We start from the raw sequence: 15,133 nt of genomic DNA, 5'->3' as shown, positions 1-15,133 counted from the left end.
ACTCTCCCTTCAGTTCATTAAGGGGAGGGATCACATTTAATTATCTATATTGTGAGGCACTTAGCACAATCTTACACGTGATAAAATACTAAATAATATTGATTTTTTTCTCAAAGTGTTGTATTTGTTAAGGTCTGCCTCCTCCAGCTCATATAATTGTAGTTGGGATACTGTAACATTAGAGCAGACCTCTTCCTGGACTGTTCCAATATCCCTTCTCTGTCCTGCGTTATATGGAAACAACACCATCATTTTTTCTGCAGATTTTTGCCCCTGCCGAAAATGTGGAATCAGCATATTAAAATCTTGTTTGTCATAGTATTCCTTTGATTTGACTAAGAGGCAGCGAAAAGGACATGAATTTTCAGTTATTTTAAAGGATATTGTTAAATGGTTTAACTTGCAAAATTCACCTTTCCCCACTACTGCAATCTGGTGAGGGGTATTTTTCCAGGCTTTAAATATAGCTTAAAAGCTGACCATCCTGTCAATAAATTTTCGGAAATACAATAGTTACTGTCTATGCAAGACTTTTTACACTGTTACTGCAATGTCACACAAAGGAAACCAAAAGTTAACTACCAAACCCCATTCTCAGGGCAGTGTTGACATAATTGATTCTGTTGATTCACAAACAAGGAAGTAAATAGAGCAGACCCATATTGGCTTTTACTTTATAAAATATGGAGGGGGGGAAATCAATGTCTGATAAATCAAAAAGGACTCTAACAGAAAGGGTAAGAACATTTTCAAACTTCTTCTTTTTTGCCTGCACCATGTCCTGTTTGTCCGTGTTGGCAGCTCGTGTTCTTTGTCTTCCAAGCACACAGCCATAAGAAGATAAGAATGTCCATTTAGCCCAGCATCCTGTCTTCCGACAGTGACCTTGTTCATATCCTCCTTGAGTGTCTCAAACCACCTTTTTTTCTGCTCTTCCTCATAGTCGGCATCCATGATTACTAGATTTTTGTACTCTGACCAACATATCCCATGTCTCATCATCTCACGTGACCCAACCATCTCAGGTGATACTCCCACAGCTTTTCCATTAAGATCTCATTTCAACGGTGTTAAGTAATTGTTCTTCTCTATTCCTCTATTCCTCCTTGGCCAGAATTCCAGTCCATTCATCATGGATGGCTAAATCATTTTCAAACTATGAAGAAAATATTGAAAACAATGAATTAAAATAAAAACATGAAAAACATTATAACATTTTGGGCAATATCCCTTCAGCAATAGAATCTAAAATACACAAATGGCAAATTTGAAATGTGGGGCCAGATCCTCAACTGCTATGAATTAGTGTCGTTCTGTTGACTTCAATGACATGCCCCATGACTTCCTTTAACTAATTTACATCCTACAAATGTCTCCTGTATTTTGTAAGGTAGTTTTTTCAATGAATAACTCTAAAAATGTTGCAAATGAAATAGCTGGACTTCAAGTCATTTGGCAAAGCACAGTAGACTAGAAAATGTAAAATCATTGCATAAAGGTCACACCTATTCAGAGTCTATAGTATCAGCAGCAGCAACTTGTAGAAAAACAGGTTCACATGAGATGTAGACTTTTAGGATCACACATTCTTCGTCTACAGTTACACAGGGATTAAAGACAAAATTTTCAAATGTATATGTCTAGAGTTAGACACGTAAATCCATATTTAGGGCTCAATATAGTCCCCCACTGAAGTCAGTGGAAAACCCTCCATTGACGTCATTGGAGCTGGGTCAGGCCTGTAGACACCTAAATAGTAATGGCCTAATTTTTAGAGGTGCTGAGCACCCCTCCCCCCCCCCCCGCCATTATTTTTCAAGTGTAGTCCTAACTATTATAATAATGATACTTAGCATTTGCAAAGAGCTTTTCATTGTTGAATGCATTAATTAACAGTATAAGAAGATCAAGAACAAATTGTGTCAAACCAACCTAATAGCTTTCTAGAGAAATGGTCTGAAGTAAAAAGGATGAAATTCAATAAGGACAAATGCAAAGTGCTCCACTTAGGATGGAGCAATCAGTAACACACATACAAAATGGGAAATGACTGCCTAGAAAGGAGTACTGCGGAAAGAGATCTGGGGGTCATGCTGGATGACCAGCTAAATATGAGTCAACATTGTAACACCATTGCAAAAAAAGCAAACACAGAGGGTGACCAGACAGCAAGCATGAAAAATCGGGACAGGGGGTGGGGGGTAATAGGAGCCTATATAAGAAAAAGACCCCAAAATCGGGACATCTGGTCACCCTACAAACACATTCTGGGATGCATTAGGAGTGTTGTAAGCAAGACACGAGACATAAATCTTTCACTCTACTCCACGCTGACAAGGCCTCAACTTAATTATTGTGTCCAGTTCTGGGTGCCACATTTCAGGAAACGTGGACAAACTGGAAGAAAGTCCAGAGGAGAGCAACAAAAATGACTGAAGGTCATGACCTGTGAGAGAAGTGACCTGTGAGAGAAGTTTGAAAAAATTGTGTTTGTTTAATCTGAAGAAGAGAAGACTAAGAAGGCAAGTTTGGTGGAGAGTCGAGGTTTCCCATACTCAGCCACAAGCACAGGGCTAGAGCAGCTACATTTCAGGAGGGCACTAGGAAGTCGGGGATATGGTTGGTTGGACTCAGGTATGCATGCTGCAGTGTTGACGCTGGAGCCCTGGGTTTGGGCCCAGGTTAGAAAATTGTTAACCCTAGGGTTGGCAACCAGTGCAGATGCTCAAGCCCTGGGTTCTCTAATCCAGGGTCGACTGACTTGAGTCCCTCTAACTGAAATGAAATTGAAATGTAGACATACCCAATGTGGGTTAAACCTCTGTCTGCCAAGTTTCCCAGCAGTAAAATGAGCATCATAATTATGGCCCACCACTGTAAAGTGCTTTGAGATCTGCAAGTGAAAGGCCTCATTCTTCCCTCACACTATTTTTACATCACTGCAACTCCACTATGGAATGAAATTACTTCTGATTTGCACCAGGGTATGCAAGAAGGGAATCAGGTTCAAAAGTTGTTAGGTCTGTGCAACCTATTACCTTTTCATGAAACCTACTGACATATTCCTTTTTGAGCCATTTTCAAATGTATCCTAAAAGCTCTTAGTAATGTAACTCTCAGGTGTTGCTAAAAACTTGAGGTATGTTAAACTGTGATAAGAGAATAAGAGCCTTTAAAATTGGATAACAATTATGTCCTCACCTCATGTACATATCTTTGTTTCTCTTAGAGGACGTGGGGGTGCGATTCCTCCTCCCCCACCTGGGCGAGGTGCCCAAACACCTAGAGGGACACCAGTGACACGTGGAGCACTCCCAGTTCCTCCTGTAGCTAGGGGCGTTCCGACCCCTCGAGCAAGGGGAACTCCAGCAGTTCCAGGCTACAGACCACCCCCTCCTCCAGCACATGAGGCCTATGAAGAATATGTAAGTAACTATATGTTTTGATAATTGATATGAGCCAAACTGCTTTGGCAACTTGCAGGTACCTCTGTATTTGAGGACACTGGGTAGGTCCAATAAATGCCTACTCTGTACCACATACCCTTCACTGGTAGTTATACACTGTGCATGAAAAACTGTGATTTAAGTGACTGGAATTTTTTGATGGTATCTTTTAATTTTATAAGTATCAGCTATGGGTAGGAATAGGCTGAGTTATCCCAATTATCTTTATATTTTCATGTGCCTATGTCTTTGCAAAAGTTTAATATAAATGAATGGAGATGGGGAAAAGCACACAAAGTTATTTCATCAATATTTTCTAAAAGACTGGGCTCATGTGTTGTGAAGACTGATATTCAGTGTTGTCTAAGCATTTAATTTGTGCTATGAGAAACATGCATTCACTTGTCTAGTTAAGCTGCTTCTACCCCCTTATAGGATGTTACGTATATAAAACACTTAGGAATTCTTGACAAAAGGTGTTTTTAAAATGTGTGGTGATTGTTATAGCATGCATAAAGCACTCTAAATATGTGTGCTGATTTCCAGAAATATAAAAAAGAAATCCAGTTGAAAACATATCTGGTCTAGTTTTTATAATTCTAAAAAAAGGTATCCTAAACTTTCAAAGTGGGCTTTTGAAATAACACAAGAAAGGTAGGTGCCTAACAAAAGAGCAATATATTTATTCAAAAAAGCATATAAAAGACAATACTTATTGTAGGTTAGTTCTTAAAAAATAGAAGGCTGTGACTTTGTGGAAAAAAATAGCAAATTTTGTGTATACTTTTTATGCTTTGGATTACTGTTATTTCATGTTATAGTTTATTGTTTTCTCTATTTGTATTCAAAATTAAGAGTGTCATGGGTACAAGGAGGACAAATGCAAATTCAAACAATCATCAGGAAAACTGAGGCCATAAAACATATTTAATAAGGTATTGAAAATAATTATGTCGTAAGCATAAGGTCTTTCAAATGATCCTTGTTAATGTTACCTCCTGAAGCTATCACCATAACAACAAACATTCAAATAGAGGGAAAGTATTATCAAATATAATGTCTGACTTTTTTAAACTACAGTAATTAAAAATGTAATATGAACATTCCCTCCCCATCCAGTAGTCATGATATAGAACTATCAGTAGGTGAATCAATGAGAAAATAGTTTATATACAATTTAGAAATTAGAAAATCTCTGAAATCAGAGGATGGAAATGTGGTAAAAGATATTCAGTGACAAAATGCTTTACCAGTATCTCATGCATTTTTAGAGTCGAGATAAGCCACAGCCCCTTCAGTCAAGGTGGAAGACTATGATACTGATTACAAGTGAGAAATGAGGATCAGTTCTTTGTGTGATAGTAAATAAACATATTCCACAGTTGATGAGAGAACATCCAGTGCACATATTGGAGAATTTTCTAGTCTGCAGTATCTAATAGGGCAGTGCATGTGCCCATCTTCTTCTTGTGCATTCCGGTGAGGATATAAAGGGCAGCATATGGGGTCTACAAAGAGAGGTAGTACCAAGTCAGAACAATTGCACTCTTCGAGTAGTACTTTCACTGGTCCTCCTTTTCCATCCAGCTCTCACTTCTGGCTCCAAGTAGCTGCTTATTTGTGTCAGCAGCCACACCTCAGGACACCGCTTTGACTGGTGGGCTAAACCAGTTAGAAGGTAACCGTGAGGGGAAATGTCTTTCCCCAGCATACTAAGTCTACTTTGGCCAACAGGGTGATAGAGACCTCTAGGTTGAAGGGCAGGAAAGGCACTGCAACAACATATTGTGAAATACGTACGGCTTGGCAAGGCACAGCAGACATCAAAGGCTATCCACTGCAGCTAATGAAGTTGCCAATTGTTGCGACCTTTTTTGCCACTGGTCTTCAACTGCAGCAACTGGGAGTGTGAGATTGCATCTGAGTAATGGTCTTCGCATTTAAAAATCTTCACACACAGGCATTCATGCATCATTAAATAAGAAAGTCCTGTGACAATGGGCAAATGGTGAAGTGACAGTGTAGCCTATGTGACATCTGTTCATGACCTTTCTCCTCGCAGATCAGACTATACAGCCACAAGAACACAGGAGATGCCATGATGTCATTGTTGGATATGACAGATAGCCATGCCTTCTGATGCAAGCACGATTCTGACTCATGACACTGGGTCTTATGGCAGCTTGCAAGTTCATCAGCCCACAGGCAAGGCTCCACTTCCAGCAGCTTCAGGTCTGTCTGTCGTTGGTCTACTGCCCAGGCAAACACCACCTGGATAAGATGGTGCATCTCCTTCTGGCAGTCTTCCAGTCACTGGACTGGTGGAAGGACCAAAGCAATGTGTGCAAAAAGAGACCCACACAGTCCCAATTCACCCTCAAGGACCATAATCACAGAGGCCTCCACCTTTAGGTGGGTGGCCAATATAAGCAATCTCACAGAGCAAGTCTTAGGGTCTATAAATTCAGAGGGCTTTGAAAACCAATGTTCTAGAACTCAGGGTTGTATACAAGGTATGTGTGGCCTTTCTTCTGGACATTTGCAGTCAGACAATCCTGGCCACATCAGACAATATGGTGGCAGTCTTCTACCTGAACAGCCAAGGGGGGAGAGGGCTAGAGGTGAGGACAGATTGCTATCATTGTGTCAAGAGGTCATCTAGCTATGGTACTTTGCCATAGAACACAGCATTATCCTGACAGAGGTCTCCCATCTTCAATCTATCAGTTTGTCATAGTTCCCATATTCAGGTATGCATGGGGCAATTCATTTAAGTTGCCGTGATCAGAGTGCCAGATCAGCTGCTGTTGCCCAGCACTCTGTCCCAACCTCTTACAACATTTCTCTTAGTGTGACCCTGTAGGAGATGGCAAAATAAAATGAGCTCTTAGAGTACTTCAGTTGTTCAGCATCACCTTTACTGATGAAGCCTGTGAGAGGGGGTTGTATTCCTGTCATTTTTTCAATAAGACAGTTAAGATTGCTTGGTTGAACCTTCAGTTTTTATCATCTGCCTGAAATATAGTGGTAAAATTAATAATCTTACAATATTTAAAAACTAAGGTGAGACTTTTGGAGGTTACATTGTGAAAGGCATTTGGCTGTGGAGCTGCCTTTTACCTCCCCTGACTCAGAAGCCATGTAGAAGCTGTGGTCTTAGTTGTCCTTCTCTCAGCAGATGCTGGTTGTTCTTCCTTTCATTTTGTGAAGAGCTATGATCAATTTCTGACTGAAATCTAGAATGAGATTAGACCTGCTTCATTACTCCCCCCCCCCCCCCCCCCCAAGCTAGCAGCATTGGCCAATTTCAGTTTCAAAGCTAAATAAATCCATGGCTTAAATTTATCCTAATATATCCAAGTTTGATTTGAATTTCCACTCTTGGACTAAACAGGGAGGAGTCCGCAATATGTCGGAGCAGATCCAGTGCCCATTGAAGCCAGTGGAAATCTTTCCACTAACTTCAGTGTATGTTGGATCATGTCCTTAATGCACCATTTCAGCTGAAATGAAAGCACAAAATTAATGTACTCTGCCAAGTTTCCACTCTAATTAAAGATCAGATGGTAGCACATCAGACTCCCCTGTAAAATGTTCTCTTGTCCAAACAATAAATATGTCTCGTGTAAGGCTCTTTCCACACACCCAACAAATGGTTGAAAGCAATTTATTCTTTAGCATGATCACCTAGTTGAACTTCATCTGGTGCAGACATGTCCTAGGTGTCAATATTTTTTCTTTCCTTTTATCTTTAGAACTAAGTAAACATATCTCTTGATAACTACAAAAGATATAGCTTGTTTATCTTTTGGAATGAGTGCAAAACAATGCTTTTCAGAAAGTCCCTAAAAAGAACCACAGAGAATGAGATAGATTGTGCTTTTAATGTCATGCTGTTCTTCCACTGTGATGCACATTTCAAGCGATTTAAAATGAAAGAAAGCAAATGTCACATTCAACTGTTTACTCTAGGCTTTAATGGTTAATTATGTATTTCAATAGTTTTCAAACAAACTGGAACAAATATACTACTGTTTATTCACTAGCAGCACAAGCAATGAATAGCCTAACAATAGGAGACACATTGTCACCTTTTAACTTTATTTGAAAAGAACAGCTAATATTCTTATGTGACTATGATTCCCAAACTGTGCTTGTGGAGGCTTTTGCTTAATATTTAAGCTAAAGCCTTTATGGTTTTGAAATCATTGTATTTCCCACAACCTAGAGTGTGGATAGAAACTGAGTGTAAAGACCTTTACTTCATTAAATATTTATATCCAACTCAGTGCCTTAACTGATGCATTAAATGGAGATATTGATGCCTGATCTTGCCTACTTTTGAAGTAAATTGCCTATGGATTTTGATGCGAAGTGGGGTCAGTTGAGGAGAAATATTTTTCAAGTCAAATACATTTAAAAGAATGAAAAAGATTGAACACAATGATATACAAATATGAATTTATTTTACAAATTGTAGACTATCATTTTCATAGTCCATTTGTTTCTGTGTCCATTCTGGCTGTTAAAAATGATGAAAAATTTACTGAGACCAAAGATTACCTGAATAAACTGAAATTTTAGACAAGGGAATCTGCATGACTGACTACCATATTGATTAAATATGATTGATTAGCTATTATGCCCAAAGCACTTAAAGAGCTAAGCGATGTTCGACTAATATCTGCTGTGACTTAAAAAATCAAATTGTATTTTTACTGTAATAGCAATAAACAGTGTGATGATTATATTATCAGGAAGACTATATATTGGACTTTAGAAGAACATTATGAATGATAGTTTCATGGAGGTAAAGAGATCAAGCTAAATTCTTTTGTTAGTTATACTCACACCAGTGTCACCGAAAGAAGAATTTGGCTGACAGATGTAACAGATAGATTTACTTCAAACAAACAAACAAACAAACAAACAAACAAACAAACACATAAAAATAGAATTAAGAAAAAAAGGAAATGTACAGCTCAGCAGTGAGCCATCGATGTCTAAGTACCTGCAGTATTAGAGGTTTCATGCTGAACTGTGTAATGTCCTGGTTTGGGTTGAGATTCCAAATTCCTTATCACACAGAATAATGCCTGTTAGGAGCTTTCCCTTCGCCCCTCCTGTGGTTCTTCTCATGCAGACAGAAAGCAGAAGACCAGAAGTCCAAAGTGCAGGCAATGCGATGTTTATTGGGGTTAGTTTCAAGCAAGCCATAGCTCTGACACCGCAGAGCCTTTTCCCAGTGTTCCCGTTCTCTATACCCCCCTCCTTCTTAGTGCGCCCAAGTATACCTACAATGCATGTCCCTGGTTACTTACAACTTATGGTCATATTTTGTTTTGGAGGGTCATCAGTCTGGGGTCTTGGTACCACCTCTTTTGTGGGGAGGGGTAAGGAGTGATGTTGTGTTCTGGCCAAGGCCAGAGTTTTCTTTGGCTTTTCGTGTTCCATATACCTTCCTCTCCATCCCCCCTTGCCCCTCCTAACTGGTTGCTTGACCTGGGTTTGAGAGAGGAGTCAGGCAGCCTTCCAGCTAAAGTGTTACTGGGTATACTCCCACCATACCCAGTAACACTTTAGCTCTATTCCTTATCTCATTTCACCCCACCTGCTTGTGGGCAGATGTAATACACTATGTCTTTGATCTTTGTTCACACATAGTAAGGATAATAGAGTATCAAAAGTCAAACCCAAAATTCTGTCCCAGGCTAACAAACAAGCCCATATACTAACAATACAAGCCCATGGGACTGCTCATGGAATAAGGTGTCAATTAATTTGAGTACAGATACCTGAATCTTCACCTTCATGAATTTGTCACAGCCTTAACATCCTTTTTAAAATAGACCTTGTTCAGTGAACTTCTTCGTTTGAGACTAATGATTATTTGTACTTCATAAACAAAACTTCAGTCACAAAATTATATAATAGTCTTATGTCTACATCCCTGCCACAAGAACTCAAAAATATTTTTAAAAGTGAAATCCTAACTATTTCCACCCATATTTTTCAAAATGAATACCCTTCCTGACTGAGACATTAGATGCCAAATTTCTAGCTCAAGGATTTCATTTTTTCCCCTGCCAGACATAATTTAAAAGAGAATGCTGATACAGCCTTATAGGGCTAATAATGCTAATACAGCAACAGCCTAATAAATATTCATATTCTTGTATATAGATCTATATGAAGGGCAGCTCTGAATAGAATATTTGGCCTTCACTTAGTCCTGTATAAAAACACACATACTATACATCTATATAACATAATATACCATTTGTTGACCAAACACAACCCAACTATCTAATAAGAGTGTTATGAACAAAAATAGTTTTCCAATATCCATTAGTTGTCAAACAACTGATCACTTAGCAATTTGCCAGATAGTAAATAGTCTGTATACAAAGCTATTTTTTGGCACTAATTGGCAAAACACTATCACGACTTTGTCTCAAGCCAGTTTTCTGCTTTTTATGATAGGGTTACTTGCAAAAGCTTGGATGGTCCAGAAATGAGGATGTTCATTTCAAACTTTATCTGAACTTTATTCAAGAAATAAAATTGTAAGGCTATTGTGAACAGGCTTTCTTTGGAGAGTTCCATTTGTACATGATTTCAGTAGGGATGAAAAAATCACACAAATAGTGTTTCTTACAACTTTTTGAAATTTTTCATCTGGTTCTAGATCATGCAGAGGCACTAAAAAATGTTAACATAATTTTGGACTATAAGAATTTAAGGGTTATCCAGGTTAATGAGACCAAAAAGGACACGGACACACACAGTAGAACCTCATTAATCTGCAATAATGAAGGAAACCCAGTGTAGATTGCTGATGCTTGCAGACTATGGATGCTCACAGATTAGTGAGTACCAGCATCATCAGACAGTTAGGCAACCCCAGGTCATTATAGAGAGCCAGGGAAGCGACTAGGCCCATCATTAAAGCTTGACATCACCCACCCCAATCCTGATACCACCACATCAACAGAATCTTACTGGTGTGTGCTTCAGTGAACTGCAAACCAAATATCCATGTTCAGGGCAGGTTTGCAGTTCATTAAATTGCAGTTTAAGGGAGGTTCTAGTATATAATACAACCACTTTGCTGATTATATAAGCACACACAGTTCTTCCTTACACATATAGTTAATGGGGTATTACTGCTCTGTGTGTTATGTTTACTTATGAATAATATTTACTGCAGATTAACATTACACTAATACAACATAAATTATAGTTCAGGAAACCTATTGAATTAGAGCACTTATGGACTGTTGTTACATATGGACTATGTAAGAAGAAGTGGATGTTTTAAACATAGAAGGTTGTTTCCTTTTACAGAATGTCTTTATCATTTATGGATCATATATCTTTGGCACTGAGTTTTGTTCATGATTTGTTGTCATCTAGCAACTTTGGAAAGCTTCTTACGGAACAAACCCCATTTTAACCAAATACCAGTATATATTGAAGGCAAAGGTGTTACAGAATGCACATTTACTTCATTGTTTGATAAAAGAAAGTGCTGACAGGCCTTTTAGCCAATTGCCTCTAAAAATGAACGTAATGATTACTCAGGCTAATCAAAAGAGAGGAAAGAATATTTGGTCCAATAAAAGGCCTGATACGTATAGCATTTTTTCTGTAGTCACTTTTCTCCCTGAGTGTATGTAATTCATTTGCAGCTGTGGGTTTCAGTTGCATTTAAAAGATAGCCTTGCACTTAGAAAGATGGGTATAGTATGTTACTACTATGGGTGCAGAAATCCCATTCTCTGTGCTTACAGTATGCTAAAAAATTTTCTGGTGTACAAAACAAGCTGAAAAATCTAATATTGTCTGAATTTTCACACACACACACCACCTCTCCCCCAAACACACACATACATAACAATGCTTACGTGAGTCGAGATTTCAGAATACATCCATATATATTGACATAGATGTATGCACACCCGTCTGTCTTATCTATGTCATATGTATGCTCTGATCCTGCCAGCTAATCCATTTGGGAAGACCCTTATGCCTGCTGGAGCCCCACTGAAGTTAATGAGGTATTATATGGGCACGGGGGTATGCTTGCAGGTTCAGGGCTATAGTGTCTGTCTGTCTATGTATGGAAAAAAGTAGAAATGTAAAGTGTTGGAGACAAAATGTTTTTAAAGGAATAAAAGGTTTCATCAAGACAACATTATTGGCTCTCCTTTTCAGCTTTTTGGCAGTTATTTATATTTTCTGTGTATCATCCTTGTACCAATGATATTGATGCATGTTGTCATTTTCTGAGGATACTGAAAGTGCTTGGTCCTTTACAAATAGAGAGAAAGAACAACTGCTTGATTAAACTAGGTTAGATAATCTCGATTATGCATGTCCCATATGCTCAGGTACGGAGGGAGTTAAGAGTTCTTGCTGTTCTTTAAATTTAAATGGTTAAGCTGCCCTGCCATTCCCCTGTGATTAGGCTTGATGGTTTGAAACAGTTTATTTTAATTTCAAGCCCCACCTGCCTTTATAATTGAAATGTAGGCCTATGATTCAGCACACTGTTAAACTGAGCATAGCTGCAGGTGGATACAAAAAAAAATCTGTTTTTCAAACGGAACCATTCAATGGTAGTTGACAGAAGCCCTGTGAAGGGTGAGAATCTTGCTAAATGATTAATGAGCTCAGCTCCTAATATTTTGCATGTATCCTATGTTACCAACACTTTAGAAAGCTACCTACTTTTGCTGGTACTATCTAATTTTACTCAATTGTATAGAGTAGCACTAGTATTGCATATTTTAGACAGGAGCAATGGGATGAAATTCAGACTGAGAATTTAGGATAAATATAATGATAACTTTGAAAGAGAATGGTAGAAGTCCCATCACTTGGGGCTTTTAAAACTAGACTGCAAACCACTAGAAAATGTTCAGGAGAAAACAATTCTGCATTTGCAGGGAGAAGGATTGGATGATGTGGTGGGTCTTTTTAAGCTTTAACTTCCATAGTTCTATCAATCTTTGTTGCTTGCGTTAAAGTATTTGTGTCATTCCGGGAAATGTTATAAACCCAATGCCAGATAACTAGTTTCATATGGTTCTCAAGTATATTCATTTCTAAAATAATCTGAGCTGTTATATTTTACAAGGGCTGCAGATTTAGTGTATCTTTTAGAATTGCAGTAAAAATGTTGTGAAAATTGATCTTGTTATAAAACTTAGCACCTCAGATTTGACCTGAAGGCCTCTTAGCGACATGAGTAATCAGTAAAAGAGGAAGATTCAGGGTAATGGCTCTGAGGCAATAAAGTGGAAGATTGAAGAGGAAAAATATTCTTCCTCCACACAGAATTTCTTTCACCTGATGAGAAGATGGTTGACCAGTATTTCAGTAGATTCTACCATCACTTTGGCTGCTATTGCTGAGACATGCCTAATATTTAAAATACATAACATTTTGATGATAATTCTGTTACTTTTGTAAGTGAATGTAGTCAGATGAATAGTGCCATACTGACCTCCCTGGAAAACTGTTTCTCTATATCCCCCAGAAGAGGTACAGCAAAAATAATTTCATTTCATTATTACTAATGTCTGGGCCCAATCCCGCAAAGTACTGAACGCTGAAATAAATAAGAGGTGAGGACATTCATCAGTCATAGCATTGGACCTATTTTCCCAATAATGTTCTTCAGTGGCAATCGTTAATCTTTGCATTCATTCAGTCCTTGAACTCTTCTAGAATGGCCAATAAGGATCTGTGATGAGAACATTTGTCCATTAGGAAATCAGCTAATTCTCACCAAATGGCTGTCAAATGTTAATGATTTGACCATAGGTGACTGAGAACACAGCTGCCTTGAAGTGGAAGGTTCCATATCAAATTATCACTCCTCTAAACTCTCTAGTCTCTGATCCTTGTGTTTTAGGACTTGCCTACACAGGGACATCCAGTAAAATTAATCTGAATTAACTAAAGGTGTGAATTTGAAGTGGATTAATTAAACTGCATTAAGTCTCTGTGTAGATACTGTAATTCATACTTAAAGTGGATTTAATTTGGTTTATCTTAATTTACTTTGGAAGTGAATTAAACTAAACTGAATTAAAGCCACTTTAAGTATGAATGAGGGTGTTCACACACATACATCCTCTTCTACTTCAGAGCCTCCTGCTTGCTGTACAGTGGGGTGGGGGAAAGAGGTATACTGAAGACATTTTTCTTAGAGATCAACTATGGGACCATTATTTTTGGTAAATATATACATTTGTTCACTTATGTAGACATTTATAAATCAGAATTGTGATAGCATTATAAGTAATTAAGAAACTTACTTAATGGATGACTGCGTTTTTTCTAAAAAAAAAAAAATCTTTTAAACTTTTATTTAATTTGTTCCTTATGGTCTTCAGTTTAATGTGGCTCTGCCTAGTTTTCTTCCTTGTATTTTTGGAAACATCACTGAACACCTATAAGAATAGGGTATTATACTTCTGAAGACTAAGCTTATGTCTCTGTAAAAGAGACAAATATATTTTAGATCATATAAGTCAACTGCATATATTGAAAATAAATTGTTAGAGCCCAGTCCTGTGCTGTGTGGGCACAGTTGGATTGCTACACATACATAAAGCCCCATTGACTTCACTGGGACTCCATGAGGGTGCAGCTGCCCATTCAAATGCTAGATAATGTAGGACTGGGGCTGTGATGGGAGAATGATGGATTTAAAGAAAAGGAAAATATTTAGAAATCAAAGTCATCTTCTCTTTTGTACCAATTGTGTTACAATGTGTTGATATTAATTAACATCTGGTCAAATCTGCTGCCCACATATATGATAATAATATATACTCAATATAAAACATTCTCAAAATGATGCATTTTTGTTAATTGCATATGTAGGTGGTTAAAATTATTTGCAGACCCCAATATAGTTGCAAAGTTTTAAGTGTCTATAAAAGTTTATAATGTTGTTTTGATTTAGTATGGTGACTAGAGAAAACTGGGAAATAAAGACTCTAAAATGGAATATTAATATGGTAGTCTGAAAAACAATATTTCTGAGTACATGTAATAAGATTACATACAACTAATCACATAACAATACAGCTGTAATTTGGCAGAGTCTGCCTATCTGATTAGAAGACAGCCACTGGTATTTTATCAGAAAGCTAGACTTTAGGAAGATAATAATGATAGTAACCCAATAATTTACATCCTGTATATAGTTCAAATGTATTTAGGTTCTTTGAAATCAGAAGTCCTAATGTAAGGCAAAAGGATGCCCACCTGAAATTATTATTGTGTGGTCTAGACAAAGTATGGGAGACTAAAGGGCCCAGGCTTCAATGCAGGTTAAACCCCCAAAATCACAGCCTCAGATTATTTATGTGGAAAAAATAATTAAAACAAAGTGTGTCTGAAAACCTGATGCTGCATCTCAATCTACCAATCCGGGGGAGGGAGGATTACAGACCGCAACCATTTTACAGTTAGTCTATTTCTGCTCAACAGTCTTTTGCACTTTCTTCTATGCCACCTTCTGCACAAGTAACACCTTCCCAGAGTTGGGAGCCCACTACCGGCTCCCCATTCAGATTCCTCTCGAATCATTTCTATTGTGGTGCCTATAAGAAATTAACCAACTGGAAAAGGTTTGCTAGAGGGTCAATAAGGGATCAAGTGTGTGT

At 37.9% G+C, this 15,133-nt stretch overlaps 1 protein-coding gene across 1 annotated transcript in view; it reads left to right on the top strand.

Moving 5' to 3' along the window:
• Positions 1-15,133, top strand: part of KHDRBS2 (KH RNA binding domain containing, signal transduction associated 2) — a 580,284-nt gene that overhangs the window by 373,280 nt on the left and 191,871 nt on the right. The window contains exon 6 of the mRNA XM_065401399.1: positions 3,230-3,425. Within this exon, the coding sequence (XP_065257471.1) occupies positions 3,230-3,425 (196 nt within the window). The remainder of the gene's footprint in view (positions 1-3,229; positions 3,426-15,133) is intronic.

This window comes from Emys orbicularis, chromosome 3 (genome assembly GCF_028017835.1).
Source record: "Emys orbicularis isolate rEmyOrb1 chromosome 3, rEmyOrb1.hap1, whole genome shotgun sequence".
NCBI lineage: Eukaryota > Metazoa > Chordata > Testudines > Emydidae > Emys > Emys orbicularis.
Note: the sequence above shows the minus strand (reverse complement) of the source record. Positions and strands in the feature narration are given on the sequence as shown.